The 26,365-nt window shown below is 31.3% G+C and overlaps 1 protein-coding gene across 1 annotated transcript; it reads right to left on the reverse strand.

The window, feature by feature from the left end:
- Positions 1–5,150: 5,150 nt before the first annotated feature.
- LOC120137087 (transcription factor MYB102-like) lies at positions 5,151–6,499 on the reverse strand. The gene is made up of 3 exons (XM_039152940.1): positions 6,259–6,499; positions 6,034–6,163; positions 5,151–5,946 (listed from the first exon to the last, which is right to left on the reverse strand). Exons 1-3 carry the CDS (start codon positions 6,389–6,391, stop codon positions 5,166–5,168), a joined length of 1,044 nt encoding a protein of 347 aa, XP_039008871.1. The 5' UTR covers positions 6,392–6,499; the 3' UTR covers positions 5,151–5,165.
- Positions 6,500–26,365: the final 19,866 nt, after the last annotated feature.

Below are 26,365 nucleotides of genomic sequence, written 5' to 3' on the forward strand. Positions count from 1 at the left end.
TATATGTTAGACATAATAGAGATATGGCATGATATCATAATGATTTTAATCCCTAAAATTTATATAATATATCAATTTAATTTAATACAATTCAATAAATTTAATCTTTCATATTTAAAAGTTATATATACAAATTTGTACCCCAAAAAAGTTATATATACAAAATGACATAAAAGAAAAATTCTTTTGTAATATACATGGTCTTTTGACGACTATCTGATTCAATTATTTTAATATAATTTAACAACCATTAAATTGATTAATACATTTTAAAATAAAATATCATATTGGTTGCGGTTAAATTATGACTAAAATATGTATATTAAAAAACTCAATTTTATTTTTTAATTTTTAGATTTTTTTTTGTTTTCACCATCAAATTCTAGATTTAATTTTGAATGTCAAAGAATTTTTTGGAAAAATAATATTTAATTAAAAAAGAGATTATATTTATCTTTGTTATGAATTTTTATAGTAATTGAAATAAATTATTCGGTAATGAAATAAACACTATTGATTATAAAAAAAAAAGGTAATCAAATTTTTTGGGAATGAATGAATATATATATATATCATAGAATTCGTTATTTGTTGTACTTTCGATGTAAAATTATTACCTATAAAATTAAATTTAAAACAATACTTAAATATTATTGTAAATGTTTCAACCATATATAATAATATTTAAAGTTGTTGTGATTAATAAACACGAAATAAAATTATGTAATGATATTTTAAAACCGTTATTAATATTATACATTTAACAAATTTAATTTTCCATTATATATATATATATAATTTAAAATTATATAAAAGTTTAAACGTAATAACATCTAATATCACAACATTATTTGTTATTACATGGAATAGATGTTGAACAACTGTCCGGCTAAGTAATAGAAACCTAACTAGCCAGCTTAGCTGGTGAAATATTAATCATTTCATGATGTTGTGAAAAATCAGGTCATTCTCCAAAGTCATAATATTCCATGCAGCAAGCTAGACTCGACAGTCGATCAACAATTAATGCCAAGTGTAACTCGGCTGACACTATGAGCGGCTACAAACGTCTTCTGGGCGTCACAAATAAAGTTTTCCTTTGACTTCAATATTACCCATCTAAGTTCAATTTATTAGCAAGTGTCCTAATCATCCGGCCGAAAGTTTAACTTGGATCAACTCATATACTTCAATAATTTGACGTTTAAGCTAACGAATTACAAGTCTTATGGTTCCATTTATACGTCAAGACTTAAGAAACTTAATCTTCATCTTTATCCAGTTCAAATGAATAATTTGTTTTGATAATTTTACCACTTTACTTTTTTGTACTGAACAATCATAAATATTAATCCACCATTCATCCAAAGTTTTACACAAATGAGATACTTTTCATTTAGTACTTACACAAATGAGATAGTTTTCATTTAGTACTTGCACAAATAACAATTCTACAGCTTATGGGCTACTTGTCAACAATTAATAGCCATAGAGGCCAAGGCTGTTCACACATAGGAAGCGAATTCATTTATTCTTATTTAAAAAACCAACATTCAAACAGACAACATATGCATGCATGCTTCTCTAATTGAAGCAGACAAAATCCTCTTAAAAAATCATTATCTTTATCTATTCTATATTCTAAAATAGAATCCCAATAACGTGAAATGTTAGTCAAAAACCCCATCTTTTCTTTTAAAAAAAATCCACGAACAGATAATAATTTCAACGATCTCATATTTTGCTTGAAAAAACAACAAAAACATGAAAGCAAGTAATAATAAAACACTGGCAAATTAGGACAGAAACCCACTTTAGAGGGAGTTGTCAGTCAGTGGTTCAAAATGCTTGAAATAAGAAAATTTCTTTGGGCGGTCGAGAAAATGGAAATGGACAATGGGAGGGTGTCCTTTTCTCAGGCGCTGGTCGGCTCATTCCCATAGATAATAAATCCAACAATATTTCAATCTTGACCCGTAAAAACGAGAATTAATTATTTTGCGTATAGATGACGTAGAGCTTACATTACAAGGGCAGTGGGAACTTTAGGGTAAAAGGAGGAATTAAGTTTCTGTCCGTACCAGTAGAAGAAGATAGGGAAGTTGTTCTGCTTATAACATGTACTGAACAAAATAAAGAAGCGTGGCCATGCACGAGTTTTATGAGAGATAAATTAAAAATACACTTAATTTTTCTTTTTCCAAATTAAAGACATCAAGTTCGTTCTTTATTAGCCGGGAGACGTATAATCGGAGAACACTTGGTGGTGGGCGCCGCGTACGTACAAGGATTCTGTTCCTTGGACGACATGCCATTCGAAGAAAACATATCTTTTTCACTACGTTTACTAATAAATATTACTACGAACTACTAACACTAATTATTTTTGACCCGCAACTTATAATCAAACGACACAAATTAACTACAGCATGTTTAGAATTTGTATTCGAAATCGCCGAACGGTGTTTTCCTTTTAGTATTACTAATGAGTTTTAATCATTGATTAATTTATTGCATAAAACCCTAGACCCCACAGGCAACAAGCAAAAGTAGTAATTATTACATGATTATTGAAAATAGAAAATCGGCGAGTTTGAGTGTTACCTGTCAATGATACGGGATCTCTCCAAAACTCTGGATACCAAATTACAAATCCCTGTTACTGTAGTCAACAGCTCAAGTGCTCAACTGATCAGCATAGGCGTGAATTAGAATAGTTATGAATTTTTCATCAATAATTTAAGTATTATAAAAATTATATATATTTAAGCTAAAAGTTAATGAATGATTGAGTCCACGTGTCCACCCAAATGCTGTGGTGATGGAAACATTAAGCTCAGGGTTTGACAACGGAAGCATGGGATGATGGGTGTGAAGAGAGATGATAACACCAGAACAGCACAAGAGGCACGCCATGTTTTTCAATGAAAGCAATCTCAATGGTGGTCCCATCCTCCACCCGCGCTTAAGGTGGCCGCTAGTAGATCGACAAGTGACCCTTTCCCTTTTTGTTTTTCTATTTTCAGGTCAAACCTCGCCCATTATCTTAACCCCCATGCATATTTTACTTTATCAATAATCACTCCCCCGAAAAAGACAGTTGCCATTGCCACGAGTCCGATTATTGACGAGTCTTGTGCCGGAAATCCTGCTGGAATTTGACTTCTTGTCTGGATATTTGAATCCAAGATCTTTCTCGCTTATGATTGTTTATCTTTTTTTATTTTTAGGGTATTAATGATTAATACCAACTCTGCGTTAGTATTTTTTTTTTTGTGCTGCTTGAAAAGCTTTCTAGTTATAGGCAAAGATTGCCTATATCAGGGAAGAGCAAAATGTTAGATGTTTGTATTTTATTTTATGCCGTAACAATATGAACAAAGCTTATGATTTGATTAATAAGTTGTCCTTTATTTAAAATATATTTCGGCAGGTACACATTTGTCCACGATTTGATTAGATATCTATTTTACTCTTGTGATATTCAATGTTTTTCAATTTTTCATAATTCATTTAGTAGTACATATATTTCCATGTCAATAACTTTATTATTTTTGTGATTAAATGATATTAATGTGATTTTATTTAATTTTAGGGAAAATTGTTTTTCTTTAATGTATTGAGTTTGAGCAATTGCATTCACATGGTATGTGAGTTGTCAATAGTTAAAAAAATTATAAACATATATTATTCTTTTAGTGGCTCTAAATTATTAATATATATATACATACACTAAAAAAATATGGTATAGAAATAAAAAGTAAGGAAAAAAATAAAAATATGACGTGGAACGTAAAGTATCATCAATGGAAACTTCCCATTATATTAAAGTAGAGTTGTCTAATACATTTTCGTAACCCCGAGTAAAATTAAAATACAGGCCCTTATAAATAAAAAATACATTCTTTTATTTTGAACAATTAATTTAATATTACATTAATAAATCGTAGAAAATGATTAAATTATGTACTTAAATTATAAAAGTAAAAATTATGATTTAAAAAATTAGTGAACTCAATTATAAAGGTAAAGAGTGAGATTAAAAAAATTAGAGACCTCAATTTTAAAGGTAAAAAGTGAGATTGAAAAACATTAGGGACCTAAATTATATAAGTAAAAAGTGAGATTAAAAAAATTAAGAGCTTCAATTATAAAGGTAAAAAGTGAGATTAAAAAATTGGGGCCTCAATTATAAAGGTAGAAACTGAAATTAAAAAATTTGGAGTTCAATTATAAAAGTACAAAGTGAGTTTAAAAAACTTAGGGTTATCAATTATAAATGTAAAAAAATGAGATTAAAAAAATTAAAGTCATCAATTATAAAGATAAAAAATATGATTACAAAAAGGAAACTCAATTATAAAGATAAAAAAAAGTTGAAGAAAATTAAAGTATTCAATTATAAAAATAAAAATATAATAAAAAAATTAAGAATTTTATAAAAGATGGGGTTTGTGCGATTGTTCATGATGCACCCTAATAATCGGTTCTGTATTAAAAGATGTGAATAAAGGTATATTTTATAGACTGTAATTGATTTTTTAGAAAATAATTTACGTAAAATAGATTACTTGAAAACTGTTTTATGTAGAATGAATTATATGAAAATTATTTTTACGTAAAATGAATTACCTAAAACTGTTTTACATAAAATGAATTACATTTTCTAAAAAATAAATTTTGAAAACGTTTTTACGGTGATTTGATGATATTGTGTAAACCATTTTCACTAATTGTTTGATACACTATAATAAATTTTATAGAAAATGATTTACATAAAATGAATATAATTTGATTCGGTTAATATTTTAAAAAAAATTCGATAGGTGATCGAATTAACCGTTTGAACACTCTTAATTTTAATTATTAGAAATTTTCACTAAAATCAATTACAACTACCAAACAACGAAAATATTTTCAACTATTAAACACAAAAAAAAATACATTTTCGAAAAAAAAATTTCCATCTATAAACACACCCTAAGAAAATCCTGAAGAGGCAGGATAGGATCTTACTTCCTCATACATTAAGCTTAATAAAAATGTAACAAAATTAATTATTACAAGAAAATTTTCCAAGTATCTACAACTCCAATGAATCCAAACAAAAATCAGAAAAGCCGGACATAAAGGAAAACTCATATTTTGAGTTTTTGATTTTGGAACTACATGAAATCATTAACATCCAAAAAATCTGGGATTTCAAACTTCAAAAGGTTGATGCAGTAGCTGTCTCTTTCGTCTTCAGTTCCGCTACCGTTGTTGCAAGTTGAATTCGAATTCAGTGGAGTTGGACTTGATGAAGGCGTCGATAAAACCGACGCGAAGCCGAAACTCAGGATGCTGTTGTTGGAATGGAAATTCGAGGTCTCTGATAATGAAGGATCCATGACGGTTTGCTGATATTGATTAGAGCCGTAATAGTCATACTTTGGCGGTACCGGCACGTAATCTTCCCTCAAATTTGAAGGCAACTCATCGCCTTGCAAGTCATTTAAGTCCGAGAAATTTGATGGGAATGGGTCCATATTCACGAGTTGTGCTTCATTGGAAAATGGATTAATACTACAAGGACAAGTATTAAAAGTGGTGCAAGTTGGGAATTGTTGGACTTGCGTTGGCAGATCATGGTTCGATTGCATTAATGGTTGGTGTTGATTTTGGACTTGGGAACTGCAAAGCTTCGATGACATGAAAGAAGTGGCAAGCTTTAGAAGCTCAGGGTTAACCAAGGAATTGACTCCGAGTAGCCTTGAAATGTTCATTGGGGACTGGTGGTAAAGAGACGAGCTTAGAATCGAGGAGAGGTCAAGGAGATCCAGTCGAGGACTATGAGTGACCGGATCGATCCCCATCCGTAGAAGCCTCTTTCTGATGTGAGTGTTCCAATAGTTTTTTATTTCATTGTCTGTTCTTCCGGGCAACCGAGCGGCAATGGCAGACCACCTATAAATATTCAAAACAAAACATTAATTGTTAAGAAAACAAAGTAAGGTGGAAGTAGAAGTACAAAATAGGAAAAGGGAAACTTACTTATTGCCCGATATACTGTGTAGTTGAATGATTGTCTCTTCTTCTTCGAAAGAAAATTTGCCTCTCTTGATATCAGGCCTCAAGTAATTAGTCCATCGAAGACGACAACTCTTTCCGCATCTTTGAAGACCTATTAACCATTCAAAATGCTGAAACCAATTAGCATAGAGTCCATTACATTTTACAAAAAAAGGAACATAAACCAAAACAGTAGTAAATACATACCGGCATTCTTTGGCAGAGTTCTCCAATTCCCATACCCATGATTTTGAATATAATCAATCAACTTCTGATCCTCCTCTTGCGTCCATGGCCCTTTCTTTAGCCCATTTTTGTCACAGCAAGGTGATCTTCCCATGGTGATTGTTGCAGTTTCCCAACAAAAAGCTTTGCCTTTTGGTTATAATATTACAGTACTATGGATTTGGTTTTTCGTTTAGAGAGAAAATGCAGCAAAGAGATGTATGGGTCCGTGTGGGGAACGTACTTGTATAAATAGCAATAAGTGAAGGGGTAAAATAACACAAAGCTAACTCAAAGGGATTCGGTACCGCCCACTGTTTATCACTGTGGCAACGTGTCCTCCTCCTGAGGTAAAGAAGGAACTTAATTTTGCCGGCCAAGGGAGCCTCAGAGAAGTATGTATTTCATGTGTGTTAATATATTCAGAAAATAAAATTTGAAATGTTGCATTGACATAACTCATGTTAGCTGTCACCAACATGAAATTGCCACGTGCCCCTTTCTCTTTTCGAATTTGCATGGCTGCAATTTTACGAAGATTGGGTTTGACTTCTTTGAGTTGTGTGACTAACTATTGTCTGAATCAAAAGACTGCTTTCCCCACGGAAGCAGCTTTGCTGGACCAATTAAGTTCCCACCAATGAAGGGTAATAACATCATTTTCTCCCTTTTTAATAATATTTGTGTTTTGTCATTTTCGGGGATAATGATCGATTGATTAAATGCTTCATATTATTATATTATTTTGAGGGACATGAAAATGCTTTATATTATTATTCCTATTAAGTAAAAAATGCGTGGGGAGTATTTAATTGGAGGGAAGGCAATAATAGAGTTAAATATATGAACATTTAGTACGCTCAGGAACCATTGAAAAAATAGATCTCATCCAATCAATTCTAAGGCAACATATAATTCAGAAAATAAAATTTTGGATCCATGTTTATTATAAATACATACTTAATCATTAGTAACAAGTAAATTATAATAATGATTGTACTGAAACTAATTGATTATAAATAAATAAATTGTCAATTAAGCTTGGAGACCTTTAAGCACCTAGGATTTCTTTTATTAATTTTAGTTCAATCAGTTATTTAATTTTGTATTTCAAGTTTAATACTACATATTTTTATTATTATTTACCTCTAGTTTATTGTATGGATATTACTGATTTAACTTTATTTTGGACAGAAACTTTATTGGATTAATTAGCCTAAAAACTAGTGAATTTTGACGGTCCATTCAACATCTTATAGAAGACAAACATAACTTCCTTGAATATTTAATTTAAAATTTACATGAGACAATATTATCCATAAAGAAGATGAAGAAGAATTCAATTAGAAACTTAAAAAGTTATCTTTTGCGATAAATCTTTTAATTTAGGATTTTTAGTTCGATTGTTCTATTATTATTTTATTTAAGAATTAGTTATTTTATTAGAACTCTTATTTATCTTTCTTTCTTTTTTCATTATTTTCTTTTCACAACACTATGCATGATCTAATCCATGCTTGGCTAAACTTTTACTTAGCAAAGGCTTTTGTGAAACTCAATTCCATTAGAGAGAATTGAATCTTGATCTTCGTACATTCAGATCGTATTCTTGATTCTCTGGAAATTGGGAGTGGCAATCGATGATTCTCTTAAAAGTTATTACATCTTCAACTCAAAAGGTACACGTTGATTTGAAGACTGTTTTGCTTGAAGTTTGGAAGTCAGATCAGTTGGTCGTAATTAAGCTTCCTGTGAAAAAACTTTGCGGTGGTCCGTTGAGGGGAATCAAGATCGAGTTTGATTCTCGTTGAGATGCTGTAACACCCCAACTCGTACCCGACCCGAATACGAGTCTGAGGTGTCACATTGACTTTTCTACAACCTTGACACTTAAAGAAAAACCCCAGGGAATTTAAAACTTGTTTAAAACAAAATACTTTAATTTACATAAAAGAGACCACAAAATACAAACTTGATCAGAGTACTCATAATTAACGACTTATTACATGCCAACACTCTATACACAACAAAATACATAATTTGTCGATTACTTCTGATCTGATCTTCTAGTAATAATACTGTGTTTTCTACTTCTATTCTTGCTCTTCACGTTTCTTGGTACCTACGTGTAAATCACTTAAACGCTAAGTCATAGACTTAGTAAGGCAATAAATAAACATGTAACAGTAGATTCATGAATATGCATTCTTACTATTTGATCATGATATTTCAATATGCATGGATATATTTCCTATGACATATATAATCAAGTCATGCACACATGAAACTTACCTTTTTGCATCACTTTCACTTTAATTTATATTTCAATTGCTGTTGTTGTTGCCCATGTATATTATTGAGAATAGAGGTATGTGAGTACATTGAGGTTGTGCACTAATGCTGTCACCACAGCTCGTATAAATTCCCTCATGGGGCACCGAACATTTGTTCAGTATTCGTCCCGAAGGACTGCTATATATGTCCCGTAGGACCACTACGTCCCGAAGGACTACGTCCCGAAGGACTACGTCCCGAAGGACTACGTCCCGAAGGACTACAATACCCTCGACTCTTGGCATGCCAACTATACCTATAGCTCTCGTATCATATACTATGGGCATTTATTATGAATATATTTCTCATCACTTGTTCTTTCTCTTCTGTCACATACCACATGTACGTGTAACCATATATTTCATATCATATCACATATTGCATATTCATATGTCATTTCATATATTCACATAGCTTATTTCATTTCACATTGGTCATATCTTATAGCATATATCACATATACATATAATCATGTATATCATATCATATATCTTATGTTTCATGCTCTTATATTTATGCATATCATGTATTCATGTACATATAAGAATCACATATCAAATAACATTTTAAGAGTCACTTCTTACCATAATAACTCCATCATTGGCTCATCGCAAGCCAATGTTCGTTCAATAATATAAGTACAATTAAAATTACACTCACCTTAGCCTTGCTTTGATTCGATTATAATCCTTTGATTATTCCGGAACTTGTTTAGGCTCAATATCTACATAAATATATCATTTCAAAACAACTATCAGAAGCTTAAACTTTAAACTTGATGTTAATAACTTAAATCGGTTTAATGAATCAAATTCCATTTTTTTCATTTAGGGGGGAATCGATACCCCCCCAGGGGGGAATCTGTTCCCCCTGCACATACTGGAATTTTTGTCCAAGAGGGGGAATCGATTCCCTTCATAGGGTATCGGTTCCCTCTACCCAGAAATTGTATTTTAACTCCGAAAATCATCAATTCTTCACTTATTTCTTCTATTTTAAACCCCAATCATGTCGTTAAACTCAACTACCATTCCTTAAACCAACTTATATCCATGAAAATCATCTATAACTTCAAAATCATATCCTTCATATGTAATTCAAGAATCATACTCAAATTTCAATATGTTCTAAATACAATTCTAACACTTCATATTCCTTAATTAGCATGATGACAAGTCAAATTTAACTTCAAATTCAACTTATCAACTCTTTTCTATGATTTCATATAAAAACTCGTTTTCTTAAATCTCTTATAACTTCTTCATCTTTTGATTATAAGACAACTTAAGCTTTCCTTAAGCTTAGTTATCATCTAATGATCAAAACCTAACCTTTAATTTAACAAATAATCAACAAATCAGAAAACCCTTACCTTTGCCTAGCTTCCACGGTTGGGAGAAGAAGAAAGGAAGAAGAAAGAGTTTTCAAATAACACTTTCCCCCACCCCCCACGTGATTCATTCATATTATTGGGGGGAAAATATCTTTCATGCTAAATGACCATTTTGCCCTTTAATTCTTTGGATAATTACTATAAACTTTTAGGAAATATTTCTGAACAAATCATTAAACTATTCAAATATCCTACTTCGATCACCAAACTCTGAAGTTTTATAATTTAATCATTATCCCGTATTTTGGGATGTTACAGATGCTATAACTCGAGTTGAGTTTTTCCAGAATTTAAAGTCATTTTGGATCTAACGGCAATAAACGTTGCTAGACCAACAAAGATTGGATTTCGGAGATAGACTTGGAAATTTTGATTAACCACAGAACAAAGTTAGTTGAAGGGGTTGGGTATTGTTGATTGTAACATGTATACATCACAAAGGAAAAATTTCATTTCGATGATTGATCGAAATTGAGGTTAAGCAAAACTTGAGGCTATATTATTTTTATTGAATTATTCTACTTTATTTATTTTCTCATTATCATTTTTATTCAATATTTATTTATTTATTTATTTATTTATTTATTATATTCATTCATTTTCATTATTTTTAAATCCTTTTTAATTTTTTGTAGCTGATTCAATATGAGAGACAACATTATTAAACTTTCTTAGTCCATGTGGATCAACTCTACTTCTCTATATTACTTTATATATTTATCTATTTATTTGAGAATTAAAAATTATTTTTATTTGGTAAATTCTATGCTTGTCTCATATATATTTATATATATACTAAAAAAATTAGTTTCAAAATATGTTTGGTACTTGTAATTAGAATTAGGAACCTAAAAGTTGGTTCTTGTATTTTCAATTCTTACTTTCTAGTTATCCAAAAACAATAAATGCTTATTTCTAGCTTCACACTGTAATTAGTCCACATATATAAAACAAAGGAAGGACAACAAAAGAGAAGAAAGTTTGGTTTTTGCGTATTTACGTATAACCGTAGTCCACTTGTTATACTTGAGAAAATATACTTGATGGCACTAGGCCGGAGGATAGGGAAAGCTAGGGTGCCTCAACAATTTTTTTTTATAATTACCATTTACATTTTTAAAAGCAAAGGTGAGTGCAATTGTCAACTAATTATAAGAAATTAGATATAAGCCTTAAACACGTTAGCTTGGCGTTGTGGTCCTCGTTTTGGGAATAACTTGTAAACTTGAATTAAACAATGCCAAAAGTAATGCGACGTTTTAGAGTGAAGTTAAAATTGGTCATTTCCCGCAATTAAAATTATAACCGAGTGGTCTAAATTCTCAGCCACATTTGAAATATGAGGTGATTTCGTGTGATGTACCCAGCCAAACGTCAAGAATTCAACTTGGTTGACCAGACGGAGCAATTATTATTGACATTAAGGGTGAGATACAGCTTCTCTAGAAACCATTGTATATGATATGATCATTTGTTCTAATTTCCGAGCCATCAATTGGCAGACGCTCTCCTTCACATCAACAGCTTCAAAACAATCACCACCAGTGCAATTGAGTTACGGATCATTAATTAATATTTAAAAGCACTCTGCAAATTAACTATTAGTGGAATATCGTTTGATGTGGGTGACACACCATTTTTCGTGTTTCTGCGACTGGCTTTTAGGCTTTTGACCAACCAAAAAGTGTAGTCGGTTCAACAACACCAGCGGTTTACTTCACGTGTATATATTAACGACGATTGATCCGTCTACAATTTTAGTAAAAACTAGAGAACTGCGGCTTTGCCATAAAATAAATATACGTGGTAGAATCTAGGACGGTAGATGTCCAAAGCGGGGACCAAACAGGGTTAAGCACCTGGTTTGCTGCCCGATAATAAAAGGTTAACTATTAATTAATTAAAATACATTTAATATTTTATCATTTTCATATTGGACACGTGTGAATCAACTACGTGTTTCTTGGAAGTTAAAACTACAGTATCCATTGCTGATCCAATCCAGGCAGTCCTTTGTTTGCAATTTTCGTTTATTATTTTAATTTTATGATGGTTTGTTTTGTATATAAGTGTGAAGCAACGTGAGCACACTATTTACTTATGCTTTGCCTTTTATACCATAAATAGACATATAATTATTAGGTTAATTACGTTTGTACGTGGTCCAATCGCACTCTATTCATTAACTTATATTATTATCACTCGTTTTTAATCCAATCCCACCTTCTTCCATTAACTTTTCTTAATAGCATTATACTGAAACTATCATATCATAATCCGTACGATCAATAATTATAAAAAAGTCACTAACTAATCAAAGAAAAAAGATGAAGGTCCTAAATTACATTTTAGGGATGGATTAGAGTCAACCGTAGTGTTCTAATTTATTTGATTCGTCGATGCATCCATCTAAATAAAAAATAATTGAAATGTTTAGAATACTTAAATTCATGGATCTAATACTATGATATCTTTTACAAGTCATGACTGCGTCATCACTTGAAATTTTTGAATCGTCTATCTTATTTTTTTACTTTTATTTTTATTTGATATTATATTTTTAATTCTCAAATTATTTTTTGGTGAAATTCTCAAATTATTTTAATGTAACATCCTAAATTTTTAACTTCTTAAATTATTTACATTATAAATTCTTAATTTCTAAAATTATTTCACTCTAATATTTTAAATTATTTATCAAAATATTTATTTTAATCTTAAAGCATTCTAATTTTAGTTTTATTTTTTAATTTTATTTTTTAATTTTATCTTTGAGTTATTTAATTTGTTTTCTATTTTATTGTATATTTTGTAGTATAAACTTGTAAATTTTAAAAATATAATTAAATTTTAATTTATTTTTCTAAATTTTAAATTTTTATATATTTTAAAAATATACTTTTAAAAAATAAGATAAATATAAAGAGATATATAAAAAATTCACATAAGAAAAAAACAAAAAAAAATCACATAAAATAAATAATGTTAAGATGAAAAATTATATATGCTGTCGTGTAAGATTAGTATCATAATTGTTGACGTTCTTATTATATTATATTACCATTATTTTTTAATAATTTATAATTTTAATTTTACCTAGAGGAGAAAAAGAAGGAAGCCTTCATGATAAGGAATGAATATTTCTAGTGGGTCTAGGTCTTATAATTTGAAGATATATATATATATATAAAAGATAAATAATTTCACCAATCGGCCAAATGTATTCGTTCATTAAATTACTATTATATATATATATATATATATATATGATGTCAACATAAAGTGTATTTTCGTCCCAAAACCTAGGGTTTGCTTGTGCGCATGGTTTTCAGAAGTTGCATTCGCGTTCTTTTTTTTTTTTTTTTGAATTAGAAAGAGAGCAATCTAGGAAACGTATAGCTTACATCAAGGACAAAATAGGTTTTTCTTTATCTAAAAACCTAACAATGGTAGAAGGAGGTTCCTCAAAAATGGTGATTTTGTCAAGAGAGGATAAACTATCTTGGCTAATGCATCTACAGCGGCATTGTTCCGAGGGGGAGTCCAAGGATAGAAGTTGCCCATGCCTTTGTCAGAAGTCTATCAATATCATGAACTAGAGGAATTGAGTTTGACCCAACATTCGGTTGTTATAGTAGTTATTTTGTTTCAAGAGAGTCAGTTTGAACAACTAGTAACTCAAATCCTTGCTCCCAAGCTAGTTAAAGGCCAGTGAAGATGACCCATAATTCTTCCTGAAGCGGTTGCACTATTCCAATCATTTTGTTGAAGCTAACAATCAGGATCTTTCATGGTCACGAAAAAAATCCTCCCATAAAACCATGGCCCATTAACGAGGAGATGGCACCGCCAATGTTCATGCATATCCAACCTAATTCTGGAGTTTTCCATTAAAGCAGTAACGAAGTTTCTTGTCAATGGTGGTCTTGACGCGCAGTTCCTTTAGAGTATTATCATGCCCAAGTAATACTTCTTTCTGTAATAGTGATGATAGAAGAGTAGACGTGGTTAAAGACTTTATCATTTTGACATTTCCATAGCTTCCAAAGAGTAGATGTTGAATAATGAAGTGTGTAGCTTGTTGTGCATGAATTTGTTAAGTATCTGTTAAGAGTTTGTTATAGGCTTGCTTACGTGGATTGGTTACGTTGCTTGCTAAGTTGGTAAAAGAGGTCGTTAGAGTTGTTATTCAACTTTGTATATAAACACCTCTTGTATAGCTTAAAACGTAGCTTTACATCCCAATAAAAAATGAATATGAAGTTTTCTTCTTCCATTTCTTTTGTTATGAATGTTTACATGATAGCTGTTTGGCTATCTTAACATGGTATCAGTCGCCATTTCCTGGAGGGTTGCTCTTCGCTGTGTGGTTCTCTGCTACTGGTTCGATTGAGTTCTTAAGAAGGATGCATCAGATTAGGTGTGTTGTTTCTGGTTTGTTTTTTGTGTTTGTTGTGGTGAGAGTCATGGTTGATCTACAGGTAGTCTCTCCAGTGAATTCCCCTGGGAATTCCTCAGTTTTTCCTTTTAATCTCTCCTGTGTTTAGCATATTCCTAAACATGACACAGTTATACTTGCTGAAAATACGTATTTACTTTGGAAGCATTAAGTGGCTCTTATTCTTAATGGTTATGGTTTAATGAAATACATTACTCCTGATAATGTTGTTCCGAGTGAGTAGATTATAAATGAGTCTGGTCAAGTTGAGGAGAATCCAACATTTGTTGTGTATAGACAACAAGATAAATTGCTAGCGTCTTGGTTATTGACAACAGTTAGCGTGGATGTTTTACCTCATCTTATAGGACTTATGTCTTCCCTTACTATTTGGAATGCAATAGCACGATTGTTTGGAGCTAGGTCTAGTACTAAGATTTCTGCACTTAGACATAATTTGCACTCTCAACGAAAGGCTATATTGTCTATAAGTGAGTATTTAGCAAAGGTAAAGTATATATGTGATATGTTAAATGCAGTTGGTAGTGTTGTTACTGAGCAAGAGTAGGTGAGTGTTGTGCTTGCTGGGTTATCCATGGAGTTTGAATCCATTATTGCTATTGCATCTCGTGATACTTTATCATTAGATGTACCTAATGAGATGTTTCTTAATTGTGAAGCTCGGCAGAAGGTTTTTCTTAGTGATGGTATTTAAGCTAATATGGTAGTTCGTTCGAGTGATATTCGTGCTGGTGATGTGTGTAATGCCCCAAATATTGGATAAGAGACTTTAAAGAAAGATTTCAAATTTGGGGATTTATTTGTATAAATGCTAAAAGATGAGAAAATGATTTGGAATAGTGTTTTGAGATAAATTGTATAGATAGATAAATATAGAGGGCATTTTGGCCTTTTAGAGGAAAATAAATTTAAAATTTAATTTCTTTGGTATATTATTAAAGGAAAAAAGGAAAGGGGAAAACTAAGTCATAAAAATTATCTCCCTCTTTCCTCTCCTTTCTCATGGAAAAGGCTCTCCCCCATGGCTCAAAGGTGAGATTTCAAATGGCTAGTTTATCCTTTCGTTTTTGGTTAGTTATTGAAACCTTGAGTATGATAGAAGCTTAAGGAAGGATTAGATGGGATTAAAACTATAAGATAGAGGAGATAAGGGAGATTTTAGAAAATAGGTTTTGAAATGATATGTTAGAATATGAGTTTTTAATGATGTTTGTTAGTAAATTTGACTTGTCAAATATGTAAATAAGATATTAGAAGCATTGGATGGGTTTAAAAACAAGTTAGAAAAAGTGGTGTGATTATTAGATTTGAATGTTCTTGGAATATTTTAGATGTTTTAGGAAGCTAAATGAAGGAAAGTTAGTATGAATAGGTAAAGAAGAGTTTAATAGTATTGATGGGTGTAAATATAATGAAATTTGACCCCATTTGTGTAATAATCGGGTTGAAAACAGGAAAAATCTGGGCACGTGTATCGGTAATGGTAGAACAATACCGATATTATAGGCTTAAAATGGGAAGAACAATTGGGTATTATCGATACTGATTCAAGAGGTATTGATATTGTGAGGAAGGTATCGATACCATTGATAACAGAATGTAAAAATGGTATCGATACCGTATAAGAGTATCTATACCATAGTATAGTAGTATCGATACTATGGTGGAGGTATTGATACTATTGAGCCAGAAATGTTAAAAATAGGTTGAGATTGTTATAGAAAGTTAATAATATGTACTTTTGAGTATTGTTTAAGTATAATTGTTAGGAAATATACTAACAACTGACATTGTACATATCTTTAATGGATGCTTAAGTAGATCGAAATCAAGCTCCTAAGACAAGCAAAACAAAGGGAAAAGGCAAAGTACTTGAGTAATCAACTTTGCATTTTGGATACAGTAGCGAGGAAAGCCAGGTGAGTGCATTTAATTGTGTAACTATATGTTATACTAGTCATATATGTATGATTGCTTAATATGTGTGTGGTGATTACCAAATAGACACTAAGTGTGCAAAGTACATAATTCATCATATGTTGATGAATAATTGTTTTTGGCACTAAGTGTGCAAAGCAAGGAATTCATCATATGTTGATGAATAACCGTTTCGGCACTAAGTGTGCAAAGCACGAAATTCATCATATGTTGATAAATAACCGTTTCGGCACTAAGTGCACAATTCACATAATTCATCATATGTTGATGAATAACTGTTTTGACACTAAATGTGCAAAGCATGGAATTCATCATATGTTGATGAATAACCGTTTTGGCACTAAGTGTGCAAATCACGAAATTCATCATATGTTGATGAATAACCGTTTCAACACTAAGTGTGCAAAGCACAGAATTCATCATATGTTGATGAATAACCGTTAGATACTAAGTGTGTAATTCACAAAATTCATCATATGTTGATGAATAACCATTTCAGTATTATGTGTGCAACCCATAGAATTCATAATGAGTTTATGAATGACCGTATAGATACTACGTGTGCATCGTAATGAAATGATATTAACTTGGAATTAATGAATTGGTACATGATCAATATGAAATAAGGAAGTAAGGAAATGATATGTTCATTGTACTATTAGTCTTGCCTCACTAAGTAAATACTTAATGTGTGTTTATTTCACGTGTAGGTCGTAATACAAATGGATGGAGTAAGGAGATCATCAGAAATCAAAGCAAGGGTCACCTTGTCAGTAACAATATGACATACATGTCTACTTTTTGATGTATTTAGTTGGCATGTAAAATATTTAGGAAAAACGCTATGAAAAATATTTGAGTTACCATTTTGTAAAATGATGAAATATTCGAATGATACTTTTTATTATGTAGGTAAGTTTAATGTATGTTTTATATTAGTTTTAATTAAAGTGTTTTTATAAAAAAGAAACTAAATATTATGGGTTTTCAATGGAAGAACTGTTTTAAAAGTGATGTGACATCAATATCTCGTGTAGGGAAAGGTATACGGGAGATGGGTGTTACAATGTGCCAGTTAAGATTTCTACTGATGGAGATATGTCTGAGAAATAATCTTTTCAAATAAGGGGACAACAAGGTAATGGTTATTGTGGGAGAGGTCGAGGAAGATTTAATGGCTCAAATCGACCTCAATGTCAATTGTGTGGTCAGTTTGGTCACACTATTCAAAAATGCTATCATTAGTTTGATAGGGAATTCACTGGAGTCACTTCTGGTGAGGCTCTACATAGTGATACTTGGAAGAAATCATCGAGTTCGAATGTTGATGGTCACTCGCCTCACTCGTCTTATCCTAGAATGCAAGCTTACACTCATTTTGTGGCTTCTCCTTATTCCACTTATCCAGCTGGTTTGGTACTTCCATCTTCTTTGTATCCTGGAGCTCCAGGAATGTCAGCTCCATTTTATCATGGGTTCCCTTATTCATCTTTTAGCTCTTTGCCTGCTGATACTCGTTTTAGTTCATCCACTCTACATATGCTATCAGTAGCATTTGTCTCTGCCTTACCTGGTGCTTCTTCGAGTGTGTCAACTCAATCTACTATTGCTAATGCACTTTGGTATCTAGACACTGGTGTCATTCATCATGTTTCGAATGATCTATCAGTTTTTGACTCAGAGACTACATATATAGGTAATAATATCGTTCTCATGGGTAATGGTAAGGGTGTTTCGATAACTCATATTGGTCAAGGTTGCTTGCAATCTAGTTTCAAACCCTTTGATCTTGCAAAATATGCTTCATGTTTCTGATGGTTATGTCTATTATGTGTCCTTTATTGATGTGTCCTTTATTGATGTGTTTAGCAGACATACTTGGCTTTGTTTGCTTAAGTGTAAGTCTGAAGTTGGCCAATGTTTTGTTCATTTTTATAAAATGGTTGAAGTTCAGTATGGACAGAAAATTAAGGATGTGCAAAGTGATGATGGTGGTGAATATCAGGCACTTTATGCGTGGTTTCTTGCTAATGGGATTCAACATCAAATTTCATGTCCAAGTACTTCATAACAAAATGGAAAGATTGAGAGAAAACATATGTATGTGGTTGAAATGGGACTAACTTTGCTAGCACAAGAACATTTACCTCTGAAATTTTGGAGTCATACATTTATAATAGATGTTTATTTGATAAATCGTTTACCAACTAATCTTCTAGCTGATAAGTCGCCTTTTGAGAAACTCTATCAAGCATAACCTGATTATTCTGGTATGAGAGTAATTGATTGTGCTTGCTTTACATTTCTGAGACCTTTTAATAGACACAAGCTGGAGTTTCGTTCTCAGCAATGTGTGTTTCTTGGGTACAACTCATCTCATAAGGGTTATAAATGCTTGGATGAGAATGGTAGAATATTTGTATCTCGTCATGTAATTTTTGATGAGACAATGTTTCCCTACAGTGTTTGCAAGGTTGTTGATAAACATAGTGCTGCTCATGGAACTTCTAATGGAGTGTTGTATATGATTGTTGTTTCAAAGATCAGCCTTCAGTTGGAAGATATACTAATATTGAGCATGCAAATTCGGTTTAAGGTACTTGTAATGTTAATGAACATGAAGTTTTACCTACTCCTAATGTGTAACTGGTCAAGGGTTGACTGATACTAGTACTAATCAGTTGGTCAATGATGCTGCTGAATTGACTATAGTTGACAGTGAGTCGTGTTCACATGAAATCAAGCTTAAGCTAACTGTTTCACTAGAGAATGCTCATGTTACCAATGATACAAACCTTAATGTCAATCCTATGGTTACAAGAAGTAAAAGAGGGATTTGGAAACCAAAAATATTTCAGGTTGCATGTTCTGATCAAGAGCCTCGCAATATAAAAGAGGCTTTAATGAATCCTCATTGGAAGGTTGTTGCTCAAGCAAAATATGATGCATTAGTTTAGATCAAAACCTGGTCGCTTGTTCCTCTTCCTACAAATAGGTGAGCAATTGCATGCAAGTGGTTGTTTAAGGTAAAGCGAAATGCAGATGGTTCTGTAGCAAGATATAAAGCTCGTCTTGTAGCAAAGAGCTTTCTTCAACAACCAGGTGTTGACTTTCATGAAGTTTTCAGTCCTGTAGTGAAGACTTCTACAGTAAGAGTTATTCTTTCTCTTGCATTGACTCATGGTTGGACGTTAAGACAAGTTGATATTAATAATGCCTTTTTAAATGGGATTCTTACTGAGGAAATGTACATGATTCAACCACCAGGTTACGAGCTAGGTGATGGGACCACTATTTGTAAACTTCACAAGGCCATTTATGGGCTTAAACAAGCTCCTAGAGCTTGGTTTGAGTGACTCCGTATGTATTTGGAGTATGAAGGTTTTGTTTTAGCAAAATTCGATTAATCTCTTTATGTTCACATGTCAGCTACTAGTGTTATATATTTGTTGGTGTATGTTGATGGCATTATTCTTACTGGAAATAAACCTGATGAAGTGCAGATTGTTATTAGCAAATTGAACAAACAATTTTTGTAACATCCCAAACTATGGGTTAGTGACTAAATTGTAAAACTTCATAATTTGGTGATTAAAGTAAAAAAGGTTAATAGTTCAATGATTTATTTAGAAATATTTCTTGAAAGTTGTTAGTAATTATCAAAGGAATTAAAAGGCAAAATGGTCATTTGACAAGAAAAGATATTTTTCCCCTTTATATGAATGAATCACGTGGAGGGGAAGAGAGTTATCTTCTTCTTCTTGCTTTCTTCTTCTCAATTGTGAAACATCTTCAAGCAAATGTAAGTTTTCTAGTTAATTGATTATTTGTTAATTTTAAGAGTGGGTTTTGATCATTAGGTGATACTTAAGCTTAAGGAAAGCTTAAATCATCTTAAAATCAAAAGATGAATAAGTTATGAATGATTAAAGAGAATGGGTTTCTAAATGAATTTTTGAAAAAGAGTTTATAGAGGAACTTTGAGATGAAATTTGACTTGTTCTTCATAAAAATAGAGATTTATGAAGTTAGAAAGGATTTATAACAAAGTTAAAAATTTCGTAAGATTCTTAATTTTGAGAATCATATTGAGATATGGAAGATAATGATGGTTTATATGGATATAAGTTGATGTTAGTAAAGGTATTTGAGTTTAATGGCATGATATGAGCTTAAAATGGAAGATTTAGATGAGTAGTGGTGAATTTTCGGGTTTAAATAGTAAATTCTGGGCTGAGATTAAGTTGACAGATTATGCATTTCCCTAAGATAAAGTGAAATTAAGCTATCTTTTAGTCTAAGAAATAAAGGATCGAATCATAATAATTGAAATACTGATATGGATATTATATGTATGATTGTACATATATCAAGCACAAGCAAGTTCAGGAACAACCGTAAAGATAAGATCGATTCAAAAAGAGAGAAATCATAGAGGTGGAGTTGGTAATTAAGTGAGGCTAAGGTGAGTGCAATTTAATTTGTACTTATGTTATTGATCAAACATTGGCTTGCGATGAGCCAGTGACGGAGTTACTATGGTAAGAAGTAACTTCTAAAATGTTATGTGATTCTTATGTGTGCATGAATACATAGAAATGGGTATATGTTATTATATATGACATGATCTACATGTTTACATGTATATGCAATAGGTGATAACTGAACTACAGGAATATAGGAAATTATAATATAAGTTATGTGGTATTTACATAATTGATTATGCAATAAAGTGAAATAAGTTCCATGATATTGAAGTATGTAAATATAGTATATGTGATATATGTGATGTATGAGAAACATATGAAAACAAAAGATGACAATGATTTATATGTCATATGAACATAAGAGAAATGATATAAGTTATATGATAGATGGTATGTGAACGTATTCAAATGACATATGTTATATGATATGAAATGGATGATCATATGCACATGTGATATCTGGTAGAAGAAATGATATGAGTACATGAATATATGAAGCATAAGAAAAATGCCCATGTTATATGATACGAGAGCTATAGGTATAGTTGGCATGCCAAGAGTCGAGGGTCTACGCGGTCATTCGGGACATATACAATATACAGAGGTCGTTCGGAACAAATACATAAAGAAAAATTTCATATGCCACTCAGTAGGACTTATACGAGCTGTGGTGACAGCATAAGTGCACAACCTCAATGTACTCGAATACCTTAAGTTCTTAGTAATGTACATGAGCCTATAAAAGATATCAAAAGTGGTTGTATTATTATATGATGTTATGTGTGTTTCTTTGTGAAATGATATATGAGTTACATAATATACCGAAGTGATAGGTACAAGATCATATGATAAATGGGTTAATGAAATGATACATGTATGCATATTGTTATGTGAAATGTTCTAGGGTTTTATTATATGTTTTATATGCCTCACTAAGTCAACGACTTAGCGTGTGATTGTTTCACGCGTAGGTTCCGAGAAAATGAAGAATGATAAAAGTTAAGCAAGACAAGTCAGTTCTCCTTTCCAAAGATCAGATCAAAAAAGAATTTAATAGTATATATTTTGTAATACTGATTGTGGTTGACATGTAAATAAAGAGTTGAATCCGATATGCTCTAATTGGTTTTGTAAAATCATATGATTGATTTTTGTAATGTTTTAAACGTATTTAAGTAAATGGTAACTGTTTAGTGATGAAAGTTTAAATTTTTATTAGTTTTATATATGTTGACCAAAATTACTGTAGCAAGGGTATCGATACCCCTAAAGCAATCTGGAAAATTGTTAGCATTTGGTACTGTTCATGGTATTGTTCATTACTGTTCACGTTACTATTTATCACTATTCACGGTACTGTTCGTTACTGTTTACAATACTGTTTATACCGTATAGTACTATTCATAAAACATATATTTTCTTAAATTGATTATAACGAACATAATTCAACAATATATTATCATATTTTCTTAATATAAGTCCAAATGATCTGTATTTTGCTAAGAATATTATTTTAAAAAATCAATGTGACTTCTCGGACTCGTATCCGGGTCGGGTACACATTGAGGTGTTATAGTTTTTCTTGAAGGATCTTGGATCTTTGAGCTATTTTTTGGGGGTCAAGGTTTGTTATGAGGCAGATGATATTGTGTTGAGTCAACGAAAATATATTGGTGATTTGTTGCAGCGCAGTGGTTTTGCTGAGGCTAAGAGTCTTCTTACGCCAATGGTGTCGAGCAAACCCCCCGTCTTCGTCTTCCCCATTCCGTTTGATAGTCTAGCTTAATAACTGGATCAATGGATTCACCAATTTCCGTGATTAAGCTCCGCTTATACAAATTTACAGGTAAACCGGGTAAACAAATCCACGCAATTACCTTGCTAGGGAAAGGAGTTGAAGTAGTAAAGTCTGGCGTCCGTGGTTCAACAGTTAGAAAATGACCGAAGATCGTCTACGGGCCATCGGCGAGGGCATGGAGGGTAATCAGCATGAGAACAAAATGATATAAAAAAAAAGTAATTGTTCTCGATATCCATCAGCTTGAAGGCTTGTTTCGGCTTCCATAACTCCTTGATCTTGGATCGCAGGGTGGTTTATCCTATTCTTCGCCCTAGGAGTTTGATAACAATTGTTTGAACAAGGCTTCTTTTCAACAAAGTTCCGTATCCGTTCAGAGAAGTCAATCGAGACGATTCCATCAATGATGGAACAAGACACGTCTCCCTCCCAGATCACTATATCTTCTTCATCGAGGAGTTCTTCTGAATTGGTTGGGTCATCCGCGAGATTGCTCATCAAGGAATCCTTATAAGAAAAGCCAAGGGCGCTAAGAGTTTTTCCGGGTTTAGAAGGGGTTTCTTGAGGGGGAGGCGGGCGATACCATTACCAACATATCTTCCTCGATCAAAAGGGTCATCGTTCATTCGTCGATGCTTTCAGGGTTGCACGAGGGATGGGGAATGATGTTAAGGGTCTCTGACATGCTAGGTTTTTTTTTTATAAAATAGATTTTAAAATAATAGTTATTCCATACGCGTTCATTTTTCATGCCGTAATTTAGCTGAAAATATAAATTTAGTAGGCCGTCTGAAAATTGTACTATATAAATAATCATTGATTAAAATGATGATTTTTGTTTTTGTTGCTCGATTGCTTAAAAAATACTGAGGGTGCGTTTGGTTCACGGAATGTAAGATTACCAGTAGGAATAAAAGATTACTAGGGAATAGGATTACTGAGAATGTTGTATTTTGTGTTTGGTTGGTTTAGCAGGAATGTAAGATTACTGTGTTTGGTTAAAGGAATAAAAGATTATTGGAATGTATATTTGACCAAATTGTCCTTATTATATATTTGTATAATATTACAAGTGGTAAAATATTTATATATTTTCTTCAAAAAATTAAATTCATAATATTTATATAATTTTTTTACAAAATTAAAAATATAAAAAAAAAGGTTTAATGAAAGGGTAAAATTTTATTTTAACCCCTGAACTTCATAAAAAATTTTAATTATAGACTTTTTTTTTGTAAATCTAAAATAATTTAAGGATAAATTTGTAATTTAACATTCGTAGAATTTTTATTATTCAATGACAGAATAATGATATTTTGAAAAAAAAATAAAAATTTAAGAGCATTTTAGTCCAAAACGCCGGTAATGTTACAATACCTAAGGGAATGGAGGTAATGACATTCCCGGTAATATACCCCAAAAAATCCACTATTGGTAATAAAACATTACCGGGAATGACATTACCGGCCAAACCAAACGGGGGAATGTGGATTCCATTCCCGGGGGAATCCCACATTCCCCCATCCAAACGCCCCCTGAAGGTATAAGGTTAAAAATAATCTTTCATATTTATTTATTTTTCAAATATTTTAATTTTTAATATTTTAATTTTAATCAAATATTTGTTGTTTTTTTACTATAAAATTATTAATTAACTAACAGTAATAACTATTGTTGATAAATGATACCGGCACAAACACTATGTTAATAGAAAATATTATTACGTCAACAAGTGTTGGTACAAGTGGTTGAAATTCAAAAATTTAAGCTCTTAAGGTTAAGTTTGAATTCTACCACCCTCACTCTTGGTGAACAATCTGTAGATTCCTATATAAATCTCAATTAGATCTTAAGTATGCCTCGACTCTGAATTGGAGGAACTACCTGACCTAAACTTTATTGAAATGAAAAAAATAGAATATATTATTACATCATATCTACTATTAATTTAATAAATTAACGTTATCTAATAAAATAAAGTGTTGTTACTTTATTGATCAAATAATTAATTAAATGTTTTCAGCGTTTCAAGTTGAATAGTTGATACATAATTATTCAAAATAATGTTTAAATTAAAATGTATAAAGATATATGAATTCTAACATAAGTTTAAAGAGTATGTACAAATAGCCTCTGGTGCTTATTAAGGGAGTCGATTGTGAATTGGGTAGTGTTCAATACGTATTTATTAAAAAGTTTTGTTGTTTAATTCATTGCTCGTTAAGCTTGCTAAAATTTTATTTAATTTATTCTCGTTAAAAAAACTTGTTGTTCAACTTGTGTTAGTTAAACTCATTGCTTGTTAAGCCCGCGGATCGTCTCGTTGCTCGTTAAGCTATTGGTAAAATCTACTAATATTAATTTAACAAAAAAATTATCAAAAGAATGTATGAAACAAATTAAATCTAAACCATAAAACAACAACCCATAAATATAATAAAATAATAATTAAAGTTTGATTTTTGGATGTAATAAAAATAATAATTATTAATTAATAATTTAATATATTTTATTATTTATTAGAAAATTAATATATTAGTCATTTACAATTTTTTATTATCTATAAGTAAATTAGTAATTTTTTGAATGAATTTTTTTTAAGATAACTACTAAAAATTACAAAAAATTTAACAAGTTGCTCGTGAATTTATTGAGTCGAGTTAAACTTTGCTTAACTCAACTCGTTAAGGTCTCTAGTCGAGATCGAGTTCGAGTCAACCCATGTCAAGCTTTTACCGAGTTTTGACCGAGTCAAATTCGAGTTGCTTAACTCATTAAGTACCCCTTCTCCTGACTATAGGGTATTGTTTTATTGAGTCTATCGATTATTAAAAGTTTCAAAATAACCCTTTAATGATAGTGCGTTGCTTTGTTGAATCTCCTGCTTATTAGAACTTACAAAATAGTCATCTGACTATTCATATGTTCCAAATTCATCATTTTTCTTTCAAAAAAAATTAACAGCCGACCGAGCTAAACTGGATGTTAATTTATTGACTGAAGTATGATAAAATATGATTCACAAAATATAGGTCAAACTGTTATAGAATCAAATTTTATCATGTCTTAATTAAAATGTTAACATTCAACTAAAACACTTGTCAATTTATTAACGAAAAAGACAAATTTGGAGCATATGAATATTCAGATGACCATTTTGAAACTTTTAATAGTCAAGGGACTTAACAAAACATGCTCTATAATAAAGGAACCATTTTATAACTTTTAATAGTCAAATAACTCGATAAAACAATGTCATATAATCAAGGGATCATTTGTGTACTTTATCTAATTATAAAATATATAAGAATATATCTATAACATCAACTAAAATATTAATATATATCGTGTTAATAAGTGTAAACACTAAAAAGACATTTTCTAAAGAGAAACAACTATATGGAAACTTAATTTCAAAGGCACACATGGAGTGATTTCAATTACAAGCAATGTTGACTACATAGATAGCTCCAATGAATTGTCAATCCCATATTCTCAAGAAAACATCAAAAGAAAGAAACAAGAGAAAAAGACCTTATTTGTTAAATAAACTTTTTTTTTTTGGGGGGGGGGCAAGTTTGTCAAATATACTTGGCTAGAAGAGACTTCCTTCAAAAAATCCAATGGCGAATGAATAATTTCATTTTTTTTTTTCAATTTGTCCTTTGAATATGGAACTA

Source organism: Hibiscus syriacus, unplaced genomic scaffold, assembly GCF_006381635.1.
Source record: "Hibiscus syriacus cultivar Baekdansim isolate YM2019G1 unplaced genomic scaffold, ASM638163v2 tig00110647_pilon, whole genome shotgun sequence".
In the NCBI taxonomy this organism is placed as follows: Eukaryota; Viridiplantae; Streptophyta; class Magnoliopsida; order Malvales; family Malvaceae; genus Hibiscus; species Hibiscus syriacus.